Source organism: Eptatretus burgeri, chromosome 3 (assembly GCF_056783735.1).
Source record: "Eptatretus burgeri isolate ZD-2024b chromosome 3, Ebu_testis_v1, whole genome shotgun sequence".
Lineage (NCBI taxonomy): Eukaryota > Metazoa > Chordata > Myxini > Myxiniformes > Myxinidae > Eptatretus > Eptatretus burgeri.
In genome coordinates, this window is record NC_140963.1 from 115,031,334 (window position 1) to 115,053,218 (window position 21,885).

The following is a 21,885-nucleotide window of genomic DNA, read 5'->3' on the forward strand; positions in this document are numbered from 1 at the left end:
AAGTTGTCAATATACAATACATTTGCATTAATTTCAAGTTCTCCACATTTAAGGACAGTTTGTCCTTGTAATCCATCTAAAATTACAGTGACATCACCAAAATATTTCAGCAGTTGAACACAATATAGGCCTATTATGCGGTTCGCTTTTGTTCAGATAACAACAGCAAAAAAATTCCATCCTTTTCCATTTTCAGTTTTCCGGTAACCCAAATTTCCATTTGCACAGAGGAGCTTTACTTGCAGATCCTTTGATATTATTTGCTGATTGACGCACCTTCCCTTGCTTCAGGGTCAGTTTCTCAGGGTGACTAACGTTGCTTTTGCACATCTCTTGGTGCACCTGCTGGGTTTTCAACCAGAAAGAAATTGAGGATAGAGCATTGTTTTCCTGGCTGCACCATTTTCAAAATGATGCCGTTATCAATGTCCCAAATAGGTTTCCTCAATCTTCTAACAGCGCAGCACAGAAGAAAGCAAACTGCATCCAAGCAAGTGGCATTTTTGACCCCACATTTTAAACCCACTGATCCTGTGATATGAATGGGAATATTCCTCCCACAGCATTTTATATTTCTGAAGCGAGCTGAAATTTCATGCAATTTGAAATTTCCACCTCCACCAGAAAAATGTCACCTGAAATGTATTGATGTTCACGAAATATTTTGAGCCCTGCAACCCATGACCATGGTTTAGCTGTTTTGCTCCGTTCACCCACCTTATTTTATTTTGGACACTCGCAACATCTAAATAATGGCACCACCTTTCTCATCGCACTCAGCGGGGCATTTCCCGAGGAGGAATTTCCTCCTCCGCATGGATGCCAACGTATGGTTCCTTGTCCGTGCTCTTAACCTTTTCAAATGCCACATGTCAAGCAAGAAAGCAGCATGTACCATTTTTAAGTCTTTGGTATGCCTCAGCCAGCATTTGAACCTCTGACCTTCAAAACTCAGAATGGATGCTTCTCACCCTTAGATGCTCAACCTTGGACATGTTAGAAAATTTAGTAAATGATGAATGTACGTCTTGAACTCCCAAATTGTAGAACGTGACATCTTTCTCGATTTCCATATTGTTTTGGGTCGTCCAGCTTTGCAAGATTTACATTTCTGGCATGTTGGTTCAATATCACCCCTGGCGAACTGATATCACCCCTTACTAGTTTTCTTCCTTGTGGTGCTGACATCCTCACAAAAAATATAGTTTCCCTGCTTCACTGAGACGTCAATGAGCTTGAATATTCTCTGGAATTGTTGCACTTTGTACAACTCGCCTCTGAGTTATCCGATGCCCCGCTCTCCATACAAAGTCCGGTGTATCCACTTCCAAGTCTTCACAAAAAAATTTTTTTTATTCTTTGAATAGCTTCGACATCGAAATTGAGGTATTCTACCATCTTTCCACATATCACCTGACATAAACTCAAGTTTTCGACAGTTTGTGCCATTGCAAGGTCGTTAAATAGTTTTATTGACAGTAAATTAATGTTCATTGGCATCACCAATTCAGATGGCTCGAGCTTGCTGCTTTCTAATTGCACATAGATTTCATGTTCTCATTGCTACCCACAACCTCTCTTACTCAAACAAATCTTATCCCTTTTATGCGCATCATTTTTGGGAACTGTTTGATTGTTGTCAAATGTCAACCAGTCAACCAGTCAACCTCAACTCTCCCATGTTGTTTGTCACACCTTCATCCCCTGTCATTCTTGCTTGTTGATGATCTTTGATTTTATAGACAGAAAAAGGGACAACCGGCAAAAGGTAGATTTGCATCGCTACGGCCTTTCAGCCATATTATCGTTTTCTTTCAAATTGTGCATTTTCAAGACGAGCCATGCTATTTATGCTCGTAGACAAATATACTTCTCTCGTTTGTACCTTCTTTTGTTTTTCTGTTACCTTTCCTCTCAAACACACTGATTGTTTTCAAATGGAATGACAACAAAGCAGAAGCAAATTCTAGGGGTAGGTGGTTGGGAATTGTGTTAGTTGGCTCGAGATGGCTTGGAACATTTTTTTTTTCTCTCATTCACTAGCTACATGTCCTTCATAAATGATCGTAGCATTACGACAATAGAAGCTTTGTCGGCTATACAGAAGGGTGCTTGTAAGAGATTATATTTGAAACTGTGCCTTTCTTCTGCTTACCTACCACCAGGGATTTTATCTCCTTTTCAAAGCAAGTATCAATTTGAACAAGCAGATTTTTCAAAACGCACCCATCCCATTATTATTATTATTATTTTTTTTTTCCTTCTTGTTTTATTGACGTGCATGGTTATAAATTTGGGCTTGGCATTGATGTATTTTATTGACTTTTTAAAACTCCTTGACTTTCAATAATAATTTCATGCATATGAATGACTGTGGTGTCACAGTTGGGAATTTGCATGTTGCAATGACCAGCACATTATTTATCTTAACTTCAATAGGAAAAGGAGCAGTCTGAACCACAGGAGGTCCAAGAGGGCAACAAGAAGAAGAAGAAAAAGAAAAAGAAGAAAAAGAAGAGAAACAAGCCCCTCTGCCCAGAGCAACAAAATTCTGCATGTGATGAGGCCTCAAGGGTCGGGCAGAACAAAGGTAAACAGACATTCATCCACGGGAGTACCAAGATGTCAAATGAGATTCTGAAATGGATACGTTAATTAATAGTGTGCTTATCCATATCATCTCGTTTTTATTTTGCTTGGAATCGGACTGAACAAAAAAATGCCGTTCTGGTGTTGTGCCAGGTAAGTTTGACCTCCTTCGAATGTCGATGATGCATCTCAAAAATCCACAACTGACGTTGAGAATAACCTCTGCAATATTTATGTTTTCAATATTTATTTTTACAATATGCCTCTGTATGCATATTTTCAAGTGTTTGTGTGTTTGTTTGTATGTTATTCTTTCACGGCCAAACCGTAACTCCTAGAGGCTCCAAATTTTGGATGGGGATACTTCAGAATCTGAGCAAGGTTTTAAGCTACCACATGTTGGCCTGGGTGTCCATTTTGAGGCCACCATAGGCCACTATCAAATGCATATTTGGATGTGGGGTCAGGCAGTGCTGCCCCCGGCCTGCAGGCAAGAGGTAACCACCATAACTCCATCGCTTTTCAATGTAAAAACATGTCCTGAAACCACTGCCGTGAAAAGCTCACTCAGCTGGGCAGCACCAGGTAGCCCCTGATAGTTTGTAAATATAATAACTGTGATATAGATTAATGTCATACAGAACAAAAAAAAACATTCCTAAATTAACTTACATATTCAGTGGTCTCTCTGTCTTCCACTGCCTTCTTTCTGGCCTTGCATCCTCTGCTTTTTCTGTACTTCCCCCCCCCCCCTCCCACCAGGTTTCTGCAAGGCTCATATGGTCCACCAAAAACCTCCTTTTGGTGACATTCCCAAAATGCAGGATCACTGCTCACTTCCACTCATTTGTTCCTCTTTTTCCCCACATGTGAAACCAACTTCCACATCCTCTTCAATCTCATTCTTCTCTCCAGGTCTTCAAGACAGCTGTTCACCACCATCTCAGATCATTCCCAATCCAAAACCATGATTTTTCTGTCCTCGTTAACCCGCACCCCCAACCCAACCCCACCCCAATCCCTTCTTACAAATTTCCAGTTTTCCCTCCTTAGAGTTTCCTTCTGTATCCATCTTGTCCACCCCATGCATCCTCACCTGTTCTCCTTTCCTCCCTACAGTCATTGTTTGTCTGCCTCCTTCTGTCTTGGCCTTTAGCAATGCTGTTGGTGTTGCCCTCGCTGTCTGCTGTTACATTTGTCCTGCTGTGTCCTGATCCGTTCAGTGTACTCTTACTAGCTCTTCCACGAGCCTCGACAATGTATACAAAAAAAAAAAAAACCCCATTGAAATGTGCTTCAATAAATCATGCACATTGCGTGTTCTCTCTTACATCTGCCCCACTGTAACTGACATTGCTTATGTGCTTTATCCACCCCCCCCTCTTCCCCACCCCCATGGTCCAGCTGAGTTCATACTGTCCATTTTATTTTTTGATAATTCAAAAAGCATTTTGGGGTCAACAAATTGGAATGTGGATGGGGATGTGAAAACGGATTTCCGGAAATGCCTTTATAACCACCCTAAATATTTTTTATGCTTCTCGTATTACAGCATTACCACCCCTGTGGGACAAATGTTGACGTGTAGTTGTGCAATACCTTGAAAATTTTGACATATTTTGTTCACTTTATGTATGTGAAATATTTATAGACAAAAGGTGCAGGTTAATGTTGATGGACCTTGTATAATATTGTAACGGCACTTAGTCTTTAGCCACGAACACACTGCAAGCGAGGATGGAGTGATAGGACTCCAACCACGTCGCAGGGTGCCATAGCAAACTCGATGTGCATTTTGTGATAAAAGCAAAAAATTTGGCACAAAGATCGACATCGATTTCGATCAGATCTGAAAGTTAGAGCATTGCAAATTTTGCCCCTAATGACCATGGCAGCATCTTACAAAATGACTCCCAAGCAATATGTTAACTATGAGGAACTGCTTAATTCAGAAGAAGTAGATGGTTTCACTGGGGTAATTAGACAGTGGTAGGTCATATTAAATTATTATTCATCTTTGCTAACCAGCCATTGCACTATATGGGGTTATAAAATGGATATTTTGGTGACTGTGGTGCAGCAATGTCATTTTCTGTGATGAAATAACCTTGCTGTATTAATAACATACTAACACAACCAGGCCGGTCAGCCGACCTGCCCTGATTACCATGAAGAGCATAATCACATGAGGTGTATGGAAATTATCAAAGCAAAGGAATATGAATCTATTTTGTGCTTACATTTATCGTAACCCATGTCTAAGTGTAGGCCTAAATCATGAGCGGAAACTCTAAATCTAGGTGGAGGTGGAGCTGTTTGGTGGGCGGCGCCCACGCAGAATGATGTTCCTCTGCCTGTTTGGTGGGCGGAGTCAGGGAGGAGCCTTGCGACGGTGGAGAAGGCAGTCCGCGTGACGTCACCACGCCCCCGGGCCAATCGACGGACTTGCCGCTCGTTTTGGCCAGTGACAGGGCGCCAAGCGATTGTGCGCTCCAAAACCGTCCCGTGAGGGAGGGCGGAGGCGCCCCCCCCCGAGACAGGGTGAATAAGGGTGCAGCACGTTCGGACCGAGGGCCCTCTTCCTCCTCTTCCTCCTCCTCAAGATCAAGAGCTCGAGCCTGAGAAACACGATCCCCCACCAGAGCCGCAAGGGTTGTGCGCCGTGTCTGTCGGCTTGTGTCTGTCGGTTGTGCGCCGTGTCTGTCGGCGAACGAGAGCAGGAGAGATTGGGAGATCCTGCCACCGACAACCGGAAGGGGAGCGCGCCGTCTCTCTGAAGATACCGAGGAGAGGTTTGGTTGCCAGGACGAGCGCCGAGCGAAGCTGAGGAGACTGATCGCGGCTCGCCAGTGTCTGGATTCGGCTCGCCTCTCGCTGGTGCCCGATTTGAATGAGCTCGAAGACCACACGAGGTGGACAGGTCCGAGGCAGGTTCTGGTCTTCAGCTCCCCTTTCCATCTGAGCTGGAGGCCTCAATAAAGGCTGTGACCACCGTTTCTTTTGGGTGTGTGTTTGTGGTGCCAGTCGAGTAAGTAATAAATTGTTAAGTGCCTTGCTGTACATACATGCCTCACTATATTCGGATAAGTCTGCTCTTGCGTGCCCCCCTGCCCCATTATAAATAAACCCATGTGTTAAATGTATCAGTTCGTTGCTGTGTTTCCTTCCATTAGCTTAGCGTGATGCATGTTGGAGAATTAGCAAGGCCGTTGTTGCCGCCGTAAGGGGACATTTGGACCAACGGGACTTCGGCAACCATCCGCTCGGGTTGCACACGGGTCGAGCACGCTAACGGCTCTGCTCGTACGGGTGCCGTCGAGGGTGTGAATACTCAGTAACTCGCCACGTGGATCTCTCGGTATTTTGAAGATTAGCAAATAACCCTGTACCACGTGGTGTAATTATTGACGATTCACGGTCCGGTGGAGGACCCGTACTTTCGGAGTTTTTGAAAAGGTACGATTTAAATTCCGGGTGTTCGGTGGAGTCGACTCTGCAGCTCCATCTAGCAGTCATGCTCGTCGCCGATACCCGGCCCGCAACAATACATTGTCACAATGGCATTTAATATCGAGTGCAGTACTCATCAGATATCGCAGTTAATTCTGTTCAGAACCCCAGGCCTCACCATTATCAGTCATGGTTCTATTCAAGTCTCACTGGAGGCCAAGGTGTCAATTCTGTGAACACTCCCCCTCCCCCCCCCCCCACACACACACACACACACACACACACACACACACACACACACACACACACACACACACACACACACACACACACACACACACACACACACACACACACACACACACACACACACACACACACACACACACACACCTGTGCTTTCATGTGCAGTCTTTCTGCACTCACAGCACTTCACACAACCCTCCTTGCATTTGCAGGATATACGCTAATAGCAGGGCCAGGCCACATTGGGTAGTCTGGTTCAGTGTGGGTCAAACAGATAGTCACCGGTCTTGGTCCACCCCTAGCTGTTCTGTGAAGTCATTGCAACCGCTGATGGCCATTTCATAAGATTGTTGCCATGGCCGTCAGGGAAAATCTGTGATGCGCAAATATCCAGATTTATTCATAGTCTATTATCATAAATATATGTGGAAAAATTATGGGCCCAGACCAGGAATCGAGCCCAGGTCCTCCGGCAAACCGTACCAGTGCTCTGGCATCTGAGCTATCTGGGCGACCCACCGGCTGAGCAACGCAATTCTTCCACAAATAAAAGTGCCACTCTCTTTCCCCCTCTGCTTCCGGGGCACTCACTGCCAACCATTGGAGCAGCTTGGGCCTGTTCTTGAAAGGGTCTTCTACCTGTTGGGGGGACATTCATCCATGTCCGCTATTAAACATCACAGGGGTGTAGTAATTACATATATATTTATATCTGGTCTGGGCACATTATTTTTCCACATATATTTATGATGTTCGTTCTATCCTGTTCACTTTCAAATTATATTACTACGCCCCCTGTGGTGTTTAGTTACCCATCCATGTGGGGGGCCGTGGGCACAATGATTGTGGGGGGCCCCCAAATTTGGAGATTAATCAACAACTTAAATTATAACTGCTTTTTAATCAACAACTGAACTTATATCTATAGATTTGGCAGATCCTGATCAGGAATGTTTTGGCATATATGTTCACAAATTACAATTAAATCTGACAAGATGACAAGATGGACGGATTGTTATTGATATAGCTAGTGACTTATCTATGAGCTGATGACTTATCTCTGTGCTCATTCTAAAATCAAATCACAAAAATGCTGTTGCTACAAGAGTAAGAGATAGAGATGGACGAGTATAAGAAAATAACAAACGACGCGCTCTCATTAATCATACTACGAACTTCGACTAAAAATATTCAAACTTCCAAAAACCCTCTGGGAAAGAGAAATCCGAAATGGTGATTAATAGCCGACTTCCAGTGACTGCAAATATACGGCAGTGTCATCCACATCAATGAACATACACACGGTGCCTTAATCAATGGACAAGCTTCCTGCGCGACTTCGCGGCAGCGAACTCGGATATGATACTGTCAACCTGCATGGAATTGAGCACATCAGATTCGGTTGAAATGATGGTCAGATTGACCAGTCTCTGCTGCCCCATCGTGGAGCGAAGATGGTTCTTGATAAGCTTGAGTTTCGAAAACGAGCGCTCCCCGGAGCAGTTCGACACCATCAGTGAGAGGTAAATCCGAAGCAGCACTTCCACGTTTGGGAAAGTATCGGTGAGTTTTCGCTCGATGAGAAAACTGTACATCTCGAGTTCAGTTCGGCCCGAGTCTGGCTCTGACTCCTTCATCATGGCTTGAAACTGAATCATTTCCTCTGTGAGGTCAGGTGATAGATCTTCCCGATACAGCTCGACGAGCTTCGAGCATGACTCTCGAATCTGCTCCACTTCGAGTTGACCAAGAGCACGCAGGAATCCAAATCTGTCACTCATCTCGCTGTAAGCGTTTGTACGCTTTTCCAACTGCGACAGCAGTACGTCGATCACTGCAACATATCCACTGATGCGAAAGGACTCCTTGGTGTCGAGTTCTACTTCTGGAGTGTGTCCATAGTCCAAGGGAGCGAGGCGGACATTACGCTTTCTTCTCCGCGATCCGCGAGTGAATTCCTCCGTACCTGAGTGCTCCACTCCGTCAACAACGAATGTTTCAAACTGATCGCGTAATGACTGCATGAAGCTTGCCAGTGACTTGAGGAGCTGCACGGCTGTGTTGAGATCGGTAGCTTGTGACTGAAGGGTTTTACTCGTACGATCAAATCTACCAAGGACAGTAGACCAGAAACCAGCATAGAACCCTATCTCGAGTGTGCACATCGTTTGGTGAAGTGTCTCGGCGGTGTTTCTTGTTTCACTATTCAGTTGTTCATCGTTTGCGATTTCATCGAGGACATCCATGATTTCGCTGTAACCGTCTAGAAGAGCTCGGGTTGCATCAGAATGAGCCGACCAGCGAGTGTCGCTGAGGTGCTTTGGTACTTGCAGACCTTTGGCTTTCAGGGCATCAAATAATGTGGCGTAGCGTGACGTGGAAGCTGTAAAAAATACATACACTTGTTCCACGAATTCAAAGAATGCTGCTGCAGGTCTACAGCATCCCACGGCCGACTGACCGACTAAGTTCAGTGAGTGCGTCGCGCATGGCACAAATATTGTCAGAGGGTTCTCCTGTTTGATCATTCCCTGCATCCTGCTGTATCGACAACTCATATTAGATGCGTTATCGTAAGATTGTCCTTGCCAGTTAGCGATGTCCAATCCAGTGGCTTTCAAAAAATCCAGTAATGCCGTCGCTTGCTGGAGTCCAGTGTGTCCTGTGTTGCTCAGAAAGGTCATGAAATGCTCCGCTGGAGCCTCGTTCTCGATGTATCATAGAACTGTGAGCTGGTTGTTGTGGCTTATGTCAGGAGTAGAATCGACTGACACAGAGAAGTATTTTGCCTCTTTCACAAGAGCGACGATGTTATCCAGAACAGATTTTCCGATGACTGAGATTAACTCTTCACATGTCGTAGATGATAAGTAGTTGGTGTAGCCACTACCTTGGTTGGCATATTTCTGAATGTGCTGCGCCAAAAATGGATCGTATTCCGCAAGTAATTCCATTAAACCAAGGTGGTTACCGTTCGTCCGTGACCCAACAATTTCATCCGATCCACGGAACGCCAGACCACGCTCAGCGAGAAACGATATCACGCTCACACTTCGTTTCAGCACCTCCCACCAAGAGGACGCAATCTCACTCGCCTGTTTGACGAGTTCAGTGTCCACACGACCTGCGGATGTTGCTCTGTCTGACAAGCGGATGATATTCGCACAATGCACATGCGAACGCTCATGCCAAATGGTAAACTGGAAAATGGGATCAATGGGAAACTGAAGATAGTTTCGTACAGAGCCGTACTATCGTCAGCAAGCTGAAAGTTGTGAATGACCGTGCAGAGCGTGGTGCAGCCCTGGCGACTGAGTACAACATTCCTATTACGTACGATGAGGAGCAAAAGCAGGACCCATTACAGGCAGTAACTGATCACCGAAAAAGATTCCTGGACTGCAAGAAATCAACTTTGAACAAGTGAACTATAGCTCTTGTCCCGTCTGTTCAAAGACTCCGTCTGCAAACTGCGGAGTTCGAAAAACACGAAAAATACATAAAATCTTGATTTTTTTTTTTTTTAGACTTTTCAAGTTTCACTGAGACGGACTGGAAAAATCTTGCCAAGTTCAACAATATTTTCCTGCAGTATTTCAGATTCTAATGCACCAGAAAACATCATACATTACATGTTAATGTCATTTTGGCATAAGATTTTTAAAAATAATTTATAAAATTAATTTCTCTTTTTTCAAATTTAGATGGACGCTACCTACCATAGCAACCCTAAAATATTTTTTTTTTCGGGTTCATATTTTTTTATATTTTTTTTTCTCATAAATAGTGTTGTGGTTACCAAATTCGCAAACCACCATTCAGGTCCCTTAGGTGAGGTATCTCGGCAAGTATATGTGTAGTTAGGCCCAAACCCGTTGTCTAGTGGGAATACATGTCATTTATGCAAGCTGCGACTCTTCAGGATAGCCGTTTTTCTTTTACTATCTTTATTTTGGACCAACCGCCATGATTACCACCACAACCACAACATCAACCACCAACCACAACGCCGCTTCACCACAACCGCCACGACCTTCACATCACACCTCGCAGCCGTCGCATCGCCACCGTTCTTGCGCCGCCTGTGGGTACCGGTGTTGGACTCGTGCAGGGCGCGCGTCGAACAGCGTGTACAAAATCACGGATTTTGTGCTTCAAAAACGGATCAAAAACGACACACGCCCACTTTTTGCCGTCCAATCGGTGAGCGAGGGACGATTTGGCCCCGCCTCCAGGACGATCGATATATGTAAATTTGTGGATCAAAAAGCCTTCACGCCCACTTTTTCTCGGGCCAATGGGGAGCGAGGTGAAAGGTCAAAGGCGAAGCTACGGGGGGATAAAAGGACCGTGTTCGTCAGTCGAGAAAGGGAGAGTCCAAAGAAGAGTCGGTCGAGGAGAGTCCAAAGAAGAGTCGGTAGGAGAGTCCAAAGAAGAGTGGAGAGTCGGAGAGTCCAGAGGCGGAGAGTAGGAGAGTCGGAAGCAGAGGGTCAAGACTTCGCGGGCGGTGGAGCTGCTCGTCGTGTGCGGAACGGAGGGGACGGAGCTGTGGAAAGGCGGCGACACCAGACGAGGGGGTGCTCGCGTCGTGCAGGAAGCTGCACCCGAGGGAGGCCGACAGCGCGACCTGGCCGAGGTGGAGACGCTCGTCGCACATAATAAAGATCCTCTATACCCCGAGCATCAGCAACCCCCTCCTGTTTCCCCCCGCGCTGAGATAGTGCGACCAAGGGGGCCCCTTTCCCACCCCCTGCCAGACACTGTCCGCGAGGCCCGCGGGGTTGGGGCGCCATCGCCGCTCCGCGTCTCATCACCAGACGGGTAGGCGCGACCCGGTCTCGGCCTCAGGCCCGCCTCATTCTTGGGGGTATTCTTTCCTTGGTTTTGGGTATGTGTTGTCGGCGCCGTCTGTGAGGTAGAATTGTATAAGTGTTGCCGTGTGCTCGGTAGTCGGTATTAGCTCTGCATTGTCTTCGCTTTTATATTTGCTTTTTGTGTAAATGGCATTGTGTTTTCACTTTTATATTTGCTTTTTGTGTAAATGGAATTGTGTTTTTTTTGTGTGCTTTTGGTGGAATTGAATATGTGTGTTTCCCGTGTGCCGCGAATAAATGTGCTTTTGTGTTGAACTGTTTCCCGCTTCGCTTCGTCATTTCTCCCATTGAATCCTCATCTTGCTTCACGTAAAGGGTTGGTAGTGGGCTGAATACGCCCGATAATTAATCGAACCGTCGAGGTCGACGATAACACCGCTCGGTTATTCTGATAGTACGGAACGGGTCGCTTAAGTGGCCCGTGTCCGAAGTCGACCTGCGGCGAGGTGCGATCGCCCGGTCTACCCTCCGCGTGGGTACTTAGGTAGGTCGAATTTGGCGAGCAACCCTATCCCACGCGGGGGCTGATTGGCTCGATCGCGGTGAGACCGAAAGGTCCACCCGTGACTGGTTCCCAGCGTTAGTCCGAGAGGGTCATGACTGGATTGTCCGTCCGGTGGGCGACGTGCCGCGATTCGAGTTACATGGCCGTCAGCACGCCGGCGGGCGCGAATACCGCAACAATATCAACCTTTAGCCCCTTGAAATTTCCGAAAAAAAAATAAAATAAGGACAGCCCTACCACCCAGGGCAGTAGCACCTCCAAAGAGCTTGCAAGTGATGCAGTACAGTTTGCCTGTTGATGTGGAGAAGCAAAGCCAGGACCTTTTCACGGACTCTCCGTTTTGTAGTCTCCGGTAAAAAAGATTCTTGGAGCAGCAGCGTTTCCTACCTTCAACGAACTGTATGGATGAATCAAAGGGACCAGTCGAATTCTCCAGGGGCTCCAAATCTCGTGATGACCAGAAGTCGATCATCTCTGACGACGGTCGCTCAGGAGGCCAACATCCAATGTCATTGGCAAAGCCAGGTCCACGATCAGTCAGTATATCTCGCGCTTCTTCATCTGATGCATGTTCTTCATCGGTGGAACCTTCCGAGATGTTGGGCGAATCTTGACACGGGGTTTGCGTTGCCAAATCCGCTTGTTCTGTCTCTGTTGGTGTTCCAGCCTCTGTCATGGACGAATCGCCTGTTTGTGCAGGAGTGAAAAACTCTGAGGTTTTCCGGGTCTTGTCGACGACGGCCTTGTGTCTTTCATCTTTTTCCTTGGAACGTTTCTGCTTTTGAGCACCACTGTCATATTTCCGTGGAGCCCTGGATTCGTGCCTGTCGTCACCGAAGCCGCTCGTTGTGGTTTCTGCAGCTGGTAGGTACCGAGTAACCAAGATATTGTCAGAGTGCACGTGGGACGTACCAGAATCACGAACAACAAGCGTGTTTTCATACACCTGGAACATAGAAAGTCACACCGTGTTACTGTGCTGTGCGCGCCAGTAAGCAGGGAACTGACGGCGTTCCCTGCCAGCCACAGTTTCAGTGTGTACAATACTACCCCTGCCGGCCGTGTGCTGTGCTGGCCTGGCCTAGTTTTACCACGTCGACTTTCACCTTTTCACCTCTCCTCTGGCTGGACCTCTATTCCATCCGTGCTTGCTGGGCTCTGGCGGGCAGTGCCGTAGTTAGTTGGCCACGCTCAAACCATCCGAAGCATCGATGATCGATCCAAAAAAGGATCCGAATGCGGGCCCCCAATTCCCGAGACTTTCCCCGGGAATTTTTGACCACGTTGGATCCGTTCTGTGGACCGTGGAAGAAACGGCTTGAAAAAGCCAAAGCTTGAAAAGGACCCTCACAATAACGGACAATTTTGAAAAGATATCCTTACAAAGAGTTTACAATCTTCATTCACCGACAATAAAACTTTAGAAGCACATTTTCAAGGGATTTTCAAAATGTCATCGATATTGTGTGGGGGCCCCTAAATGTGGGGGGCCCCGGGGCCATGGCCCAACCTGGCCACCTCTAATACGGTACTACATCCATTGTTGGGTAAGTGGAAGCAGCATGTCCCAATGTGGAGTGACCTGGTGTGAAACCAAATGGGTAATCTGAGATGAGGTTTTTGGGGAAAAGGAAAGATATCGTATCAACTGCAATGATGGATTTCATCACTTTACTCACGATTGGAAATAATCTAATAGGTCTATAGTTGAGGGGATCAGTTTTTGCACCTTTTTACCTCGACCACCGAAGGTGAAGGAGGTTATGTTTTCACCCCTTTCTGTCTGTTTGTCTGTCTGTCTGTCTGTGTACAGAATATCTCAAATAGTTGTGGACGGATCCGGTTGAAATTTTGTGGACAGGTTCGGTGTGTGACAAGGACGAACTGATTATATTTTGGTGAAGATCCGGATCCAACTGCTTATTTTAAGTGATAATTCACCATTGAGAGATACGGCGAAATCAATATATAGCACGATATCTCAAAAAGTTGGGGATGGATTCGGATGAAACTTGGTGAACAGGTTGTGTGTCTGACAAGGAAGAATTGATTCGATTTTGGTGAGGATCTTGATGTGGATCTGAATTCTAGAATTTTCAGTGATTCTTCAGCATTGAGAGATACTGCTAAAAACGGTATATAGCACGATACTTCAAAAAGTTGTGGATGAGTTATTACAAAACTAAGTGGATGTGTTGGTTAGGTGACGAGAACAAGCTGATTACATTTTGGTGAAGGTCCGGATCCAGATCCGGCCGATCAGTGGGATACAATGCATAAACTGTTCAGCATGGTGGAGGGATGCGCTCTACGGAGTGCCATTATAGTTGTTATTGTTATTGGTTTATTAAATTGTTTGGGCCACTTTGTAAGCTTGCCCTTTTGCTCTGTTCTCTTGATGGGAATGAGCCGAGGAAAGCAACCTTTTGTTCTTGCGTGAACGTGGAGGCCACGTGATCTTTCGCGCACTTTATTCAAATTGAGCAATCGGACCGCTCAGTTATTCCTGCAGTGAAATCATCCAGCACGATCGTGGTTCATCAAGACCCGTTCAAGTTTTTATGAAGATGAATTGCATTTTGCAAAAATACTTAAATGAGGTATTTATAAGAATTGCTCTCAAGATAAAAAATGTTGTGGTGTTTTGTGGATCTACCTAATCTCTGTGGGTTTTTATTTCTAGGTGCAACCACCGATGATAAAATTTCACCCCCAACAAGAGTTGAGGAGTTTTTACTTGATATTGTGAAAAACAACCCCAGGTAATTATTTACTGTCAAATGTTTATTGTTAATGACAATGGAAAGGTATAATCTCAATGTGATAATTATCCTTGTTCTCTGAATACCTTTCATTATGTATTTATTTTTTAGAGACAGAATGATGCTTTTCAAGATTGAACAGGAATTGGTGGACTTTGTCATCAATGACAGGTCAGTAGTTACCCACACACGTGAAGCGAAAAGCAAGGTTAAGCAATTGGTTCATGTCTGTTCATCTGTCTGTTGGTTCGCGGACACCAGCAGTGACCACTATTTTCGTTGTGTCTGTGTCTGTCTGTCTGTCTGTCTGTCTGTTTGTGACTCTCTCCAGAGCATAGCTCTGTGACGTTTGATGCGATCTTGATGAAACTTGGATACAAGCTAGATATCATGGTCTAGTTGTGTATTTTTGTATGAGGGGCATCCCATGCCCCTTGCAGGCAGAGCCATGCCCACTTGAACTTTTAATTTATTTTTATTTTTTTTTCTCGATTTTTTTTTCACACAATTTCAATTCCTAGAAGCTGTGCGTAATGTCCATAAGTACAACATATAAAAAATCCGATTTGATTTGGTCAATTTTGACAGCAGAGATAGGTTTTTTTACGGTAGGGCTTCCTCAAAAGCTTCCACTAACTCAATTGTACCTATCGTGGCATTGCTCAATAATGCCCGCGAACCATCGTCACCTCCCGGCTTGTCTTATCAGTTTCTGATCATGACTTCATGATCGAGGAACAGCTTATTTCAATCAAAAGTTACATTTTGAATGTGAATTGGAACATAAATCGGAAAACAAGTCTCATTTTACCGTACTTTGTGCACATGCGGTCGGAACAAATTCAGAGCCAGAGAGGAGTGAGATTTTTTTTTTTTACTCTGTCTACCTGTCTGGCAGTCAAACAAGATTGACAAGTGGTGCCAGGCACAACAAATCCTGCCAATTTAAGGCATAAAGTTATTTTGGGGATCAAATTTAAATTTGATACATCCTTAACCTGAATGTTTGTTTATGATAAGGAATAGAATAAGGAATATTTTAGTCTTAGTTTGAAGTCAATTAAACCATTTTTGACGAAGTTATGAGCGAAAAATATTTTGACCTTTCCGTGACGTGACCGTGACATTTGACCTCATTGGACCCAAAAGTTAATGGGGTCGTCCGAGGTTCATTACCCACCTGTGGATACAATTTGACAGTGTTTGAGCCAGCCGTTTTCCCGTAAAGTTGTATTTTCGTAACCACGTTTCACTTTTAATGGAAAATTTGTAATTTTGACCAATGGCCATGACCCCCAAAACTTTGGACCCTACCGATCTTCACAAATATGCATTTTTAGCAGCATCTCGCGTTGCAAACGCTGCTCATAGAGAACTTGGCGTTGTTGTTGTTGTTGTTGTTGTTGTTGTTGTTGTTGTTGTTGTTGTTGTTGTTGTTGTTGTTGTTGTTGTTGTTGTTGTTGTTGTTGTTGTTGTTGTTGTTGTTGTTGTTGTTGTTGTTGTTGTTGTTGTTGTTGTTGTTGTTGTTGTTGTTGTTGTTGTTGTTGTTGTTGTTGTTGTTGTTGTTGTTGTTGTTGTTGTTGTTGTTGTTGTTGTTGTTGTTGTTGTTGTTGTTCTGCTTCTTCTGCTTCTTCTGCTTCTTCTTCTTCTTCTTCTTCTTCTTCTTCTTCTTCTTCTTCTTCTTCTTCTTCTTCTTCTTCTTCTTCTTCTTCTTCTTCTTCTTCTTCTTCTTCTTCTTCTTCTTCTTCTTCTTCTTCTTCTTCTTCTTCTTCTTCTTCTTCTTCTTCTTCTTCTTCTTCTTCTTCTTCTTCTTCTTCTTCTTCTTCTTCTTCTTCTTCTTCTTCTTCTTCTTCTTCTTCTTCTTCTTCTTCTTCTTCTTCTTCTTCTTCTTCTTCTTCTTCTTCTTCTTCTTCTTCTTCTTCTTCTTCTTCTTCTTCTTCTTCTTCTTCTTCTTCTTCTTCTTCTTCTTCTTCTTCTTCTTCTTCTTCTTCTTCTTCTTCTTCTTCTTCTTCTTCTTCTTCTTCTTCTTCTTCTTCTTCTTCTTCTTCTTCTTCTTCTTCTTCTTCTTCTTCTTCTTCTTCTTCTTCTTCTTCTTCTTCTTCTTCTTCTTCTTCTTCTTCTTCTTCTTCTTCTTCTTCTTCTTCTTCTTCTTCTTCTTCTTCTTCTTCTTCTTCTTCTTCTTCTTCTTCTTCTTCTTCTTCTTCTTCTTCTTCTTCTTCTTCTTCTTCTTCTTCTTCTTCTTCTTCTTCTTCTTCTTCTTCTTCTTCTTCTTCTTCTTCTTCTTCTTCTTCTTCTTCTTCTTCTTCTTCTTCTTCTTCTTCTTCTTCTTCTTCTTCTTCTTCTTCTTCTTCTTCTTCTTCTTCTTCTTCTTCTTCTTCTTCTTCTTCTTCTTCTTCTTCTTCTTCTTCTTCTTCTTCTTCTTCTTCTTCTTCTTCTTCTTCTTCTTCTTCTTCTTCTTCTTCTTCTTCTTCTTCTTCTTCTTCTTCTTCTTCTTCTTCTTCTTCTTCTTCTTCTTCTTCTTCTTCTTCTTCTTCTTCTTCTTCTTCTTCTTCTTCTTCTTCTTCTTCTTCTTCTTCTTCTTCTTCTTCTTCTTCTTCTTCTTCTTCTTCTTCTTCTTCTTCTTCTTCTTCTTCTTCTTCTTCTTCTTCTTCTTCTTCTTCTTCTTCTTCTTCTTCTTCTTCTTCTTCTTCTTCTTCTTCTTCTTCTTCTTCTTCTTCTTCTTCTTCTTCTTCTTCTTCTTCTTCTTCTTCTTCTTCTTCTTCTTCTTCTTCTTCTTCTTCTTCTTCTTCTTCTTCTTCTTCTTCTTCTTCTTCTTCTTCTTCTTCTTCTTCTTCTTCTTCTTCTTCTTCTTCTTCTTCTTCTTCTTCTTCTTCTTCTTCTTCTTCTTCTTCTTCTTCTTCTTCTTCTTCTTCTTCTTCTTCTTCTTCTTCTTCTTCTTCTTCTTCTTCTTCTTCTTCTTCTTCTTCTTCTTCTTCTTCTTCTTCTTCTTCTTCTTCTTCTTCTTCTTCTTCTTCTTCTTCTTCTTCTTCTTCTTCTTCTTCTTCTTCTTCTTCTTCTTCTTCTTCTTCTTCTTCTTCTTCTTCTTCTTCTTCTTCTTCTTCTTCTTCTTCTTCTTCTTCTTCTTCTTCTTTTTCTTCTTCTTCTTCTTCTTCTTCTTCTTCTTCTTCTTCTTCTTCTTCTTCTTCTTCTTCCAAAACCTTAATCTCGAGGACTCGGCTCTTGTATATACAAGATCCGGATCTCCTTAAATACTGAGCTCATGTACACATCCTCACAAAGACGGTGCCTTTTGAAAGTGTCTATCATGAACTTTTAAATATATTCGGACATTTGCTTTAAAGTTTCGAAAAGTTCACGTTACTATTTAAAGATTATTCCATTTAATGTATTGTAATTTCGTAAATACACTATATATCGTAAATACGTAAATACATTATGACGCGTTTTGCTATTGGCTTAATCAAGGCACGTGACGAAATATCGGAAGTTGTTGTTGTTGTTGTTTTTTAAAAAATGTAAAAATATATATATTTTTTTAGCCGACAAAATCTTTAGGACGCTGCTCGTGGACACATTTGTCCTTGTTCGCTATAGGAATGGGTAGGATTATAAGTGACAAATAGAATAAGGTTCACGAAAAGCTTAGTTTGAAGTAAATCAGATCATTTTTGACGGTTATGAGCGAAAAACGATTTTGATCTTTTCGTGACCTTGACCTTGACCTTTGATCCAATTGGATCCAAAAGTTAATGGGGTCGTCCAAGGTTCATTGTCCACCTGTGGATTAAATTTGATAGTGTTTGTTGAAGCCCTTTTGCCGTAAAGTTGCTAACAGACAAACAAACAGACAAACAAACCGGACGATTACAATATCCCACTCCCTCCCAAAAAAATCATTCCAAACAGGAAACACTGTTTTTATAAGGACGTTATAATGGGCATGTACAACAGACAGGAATAACTAATGTAATGTGTTAGATAGGGAGATGTCATGGAAACTGCGTAAAATTGGGGGTAAAAACGGAATTTATTTATTTTTATGACTTTTACAATCTTTGTTTTATTTAAATTTAATTATATACTTGAAGAATGGAGGACACAAATTGCCTGTCATACTTACAAAAACCTCCAGTTTTGCAATACTTCAATTTAAATAAATGTTCAATCGGGTGTTGTTGAAGAATGCTGTTCGGAACTGCTTGTCGACTACAACACAAAACTTTCAGATTTTTTTTTTTTGTTAACAATCATTAAAATCATTATTTTATTAAAATTGAAGTAACATTGCATGGGCTATCATGTTATATGAGCTCTCCACTTCATGTTTGGTGGTGTGTGCAAAACGTTCATTGAAGACTGACTCATTGATCACCGTGTTCTCTTTCACACCTAAGTCTGATGCTTATTTTGCAGCATGCAGAGCCATACACTTCAGCCAATGATATCCTATTACCGGCTTCTGGCACACCGAATGGCCGCACTGTTTGGATTGGAACATTCTCTGGATGTCAGTGGTGCTGCCATATTTCTTCAGAAGACCAGCAACACCTGCATGTGAGCTATCTTTGGTTTGAGTGTATCTCATTGTGGTTTCCTTTTTGTATGTTCCTTTTCTGCCTGTTCCCCTGTATTATGGTGCTTCTGCACAAAAAATGACTAAAAATTATAAAATGAAGGGGTATGGGATAAATTTAAGTAAAGAGATATGGTAAGATGTTGGGGAGGATGGGTGGAAAAGGGTAGGACTGGCACTGATGGGCCTCGATTGTGTCTGTGACTATTTCTCTGTCTGGATGTCCAGGCCTCCACGGCGCCTAGCTGAGTGTCTGACGCAAGATTGCACCACCACACAAAAGAAGCAGATATTGAAACGAAACAGCCCCCCTCCTGGGAGCCAGCAGGTAAGTGGCTGCCATGTTGCATCATTGGTGTGTTTTATCATTCCATGAGCTTGATAATTTAAAAATTTATTTTGATCTCGTTGTGGGTTGAACTTGTATTACTAAAGACTTTGTTTTGGCTTTTCTTGTGCTCATTACTCAGAAATATAAATATGATGACTTAACTGCCTTCTCCTTATGATTCTCTTGGACTTATATTTTGTTATTTTTGTTGCTTTGGCTATTTCCAAATTACCAGGTATTTTTTTCCTGGTTATTTGTCAGTACTCATCAATTAGTGTATGTCAAAACTCATAAGTGCCTTTGACCGTGTGGTTCTGGATGTATTTGGAGCAACATGTTAGTTTTCATTTACTAGCAGGAAAACCGGCCAACATCACTAACATTGGACAAACGAAGCAAGTCCTTTGAGGAACGTGAAGAAGAGTACAAGCGCATCCGGGAGAGAATTTTCAACCAGACTGTGAGGCTCTTTTATTGATTGCAGACAGATTTAAAAGATACAGTGGCCTGCAAAAGTATTCATCCCCCTACAAAGTTTTCCCATTTTGATGCCACCTGAGCTTATTTTATGATGCTTTCAAATAAAACTTAATATGTGGAGTCTTCTCAAACTACTCCAATGTGATAAAGCCAAAAAAATGCAGATGAATTATGTAATAGGTTTTCCCTGTATGTATTCAGTGGTTTAACTTAAAAGTTTAGCTGCCCCACTTATCCAAGGAGTTTTAAGATGCAACTCATTTGGTAAATAAACAAGGCAAATATGAAGATCAAGGAGCTTTCCAAAGCTCTTCAAAGAAGTCCGACATAAAGTGGTGGAGAAGCACTGTTAAGGAGAGGGTTATAAGAAGATTCCAAACTCACTCATCCCTTTGAGTACGGTGAACTCCATCGTTAAGAAGTGGAAGACATATCATACCACCCAGACTCGACCCAGATCAGGTCGCCCAACCAAACTTGGCAGCCGGGCAAGCAGGAAACTGGTTCTGGATGTCACTGTAAATCCCACATTGAATGTAAGATCTGCAAGGCTCTATGTCCGAGATGGAGGTCAGTGTTCATGAATCAACAACATCCCATTCCGTTCAGAATGTTTGCCTCTATGGACAGGTGGCAAGTAAGAAGCCATTGCTGAAGAAGACACATCTGAAAGCTTGTATGGAGTTTGCAAAAAAACATCTTAATGATACTGTAGGCATGTGGCGATAAGTATTGTGGTCAGACGAGACAAAAATTTAACTTTTTGGTCTGAATTCAAAGTGTTATGTCTGGTGCAAGCCTAACACTGCACATCACCCAATCAACACCTTCCCTATACTGTCAAGCATGGGAGTGGCAGCATCATATTATGGGGCTGCTTTTCATCAGCAGGGACTGGCAAGCTTGTCAGGGGGGAAGGGACAATGAGTGGTCCAAAGTACAAGAGAATTCTTGATGAAAACATGCCGGAGTCGGCCATGAATCTGAAACCGAGTCGGAGATTCACATTTCAGCAGGCCAATGATCCAAAGCACAAAGCTAAAGTCACACTGGAGTGGCTGGATAAAAATAAAATATATGTTCTTGAGTGGCCCAGTCAAAGTCCTGACTTGAACCCATTTGTGCAAAGCTGGTAGAGATCGACCCAAAAAGACTCGCAGTCATTGATGTGAACTGTGCTTCCACTAAGTACTGACTTGAGGGGTGAATACTTTTACAACCAGTAAATTTTGATTTGTACATGTTTTTTTTTCACAAGCCTGGTGTTGGCTTAGTGGTTAGGATGGTGGCTTGGGATCCCAGGGTCCTGAGTTCAAGCCCCGTTGGCTGCTGAATTAACACCAGGGGGTTGACTCAGCCTGTCATCCTTCCGAGGTCGGCGAAATGAGTGCCAGTGTACTGGTCCCGGTTTATGCCCCGGTTAGAATAGGTGTACCATATCCCTGTGTGTCGTAAGAGGCGACCAGGCTTGGCGTCAGGAAGGGCATCCGGCCATAAAACATTGCCTCAAGAAAAAGCCAAACCCCTGCACAGCAGGGAAAAATGGCTGTAAAAACGGTCATTTTTTTATTTTTACATGTTTTCTTTCAGGTGTTCCTGACATGTAACCTCCTTCAACTATAACAGTTTATTTTGATCTCTTCAGCAATGAATATAAAAAATCATTTGGAGAAAATGTTTCTCCATCATTTGTAATTTATCTAAATGTGGCATTATTGGTAGGGGGTGAGTACTTTTGCAGGCCACTGTACTCTTGTAATATTTGGGTTCATGTTTGTGGAAGTACCGACTTTTTTTTGTTTTTTCCTCCACACAGCATGTACAACTGAAACAGCCTCCAGGAAGTGGGTAAGTTTTAATAAAGCTTTAAAAAAAAACAGAAACAGTTTGTCATTTTGCATTTCTCAAACAGGAATTCCTGGCCTTGCAATTTATAAACTGTCTTTTGTAGCTGCCATGTTTTTTTTTCCAGGTATCATTAACAATACACGTATGACTCAATCGCACCACGTTTAGGACCACAAACTGCTTTTCCACTTCAGCCTACCTCCCCTAAACCACACATTCAATATGGA

The 21,885-nt window shown here is 43.2% G+C and overlaps 1 protein-coding gene across 4 annotated transcripts in view; it reads left to right on the forward strand.

The window, feature by feature from the left end:
* Window positions 1-21,885, forward strand: part of LOC147030784 (uncharacterized) — a 206,197-nt gene that overhangs the window by 56,868 nt on the left and 127,444 nt on the right. For 3 of the 4 annotated variants that reach the window (XM_085875196.1, XM_085875193.1, XM_085875194.1), the window contains 7 exons: window positions 2,440-2,590; window positions 14,348-14,426; window positions 14,538-14,597; window positions 18,840-18,980; window positions 19,228-19,327; window positions 19,686-19,790; window positions 21,627-21,658. In XM_085875196.1, coding sequence (XP_085731322.1) covers window positions 2,440-2,590; window positions 14,348-14,426; window positions 14,538-14,597; window positions 18,840-18,980; window positions 19,228-19,327; window positions 19,686-19,790; window positions 21,627-21,658 — 668 coding nt within the window. The remainder of the gene's footprint in view (window positions 1-2,439; window positions 2,591-14,347; window positions 14,427-14,537; window positions 14,598-18,839; window positions 18,981-19,227; window positions 19,328-19,685; window positions 19,791-21,626; window positions 21,659-21,885) is intronic. The other variant, XM_085875197.1, reaches the window with a different exon arrangement.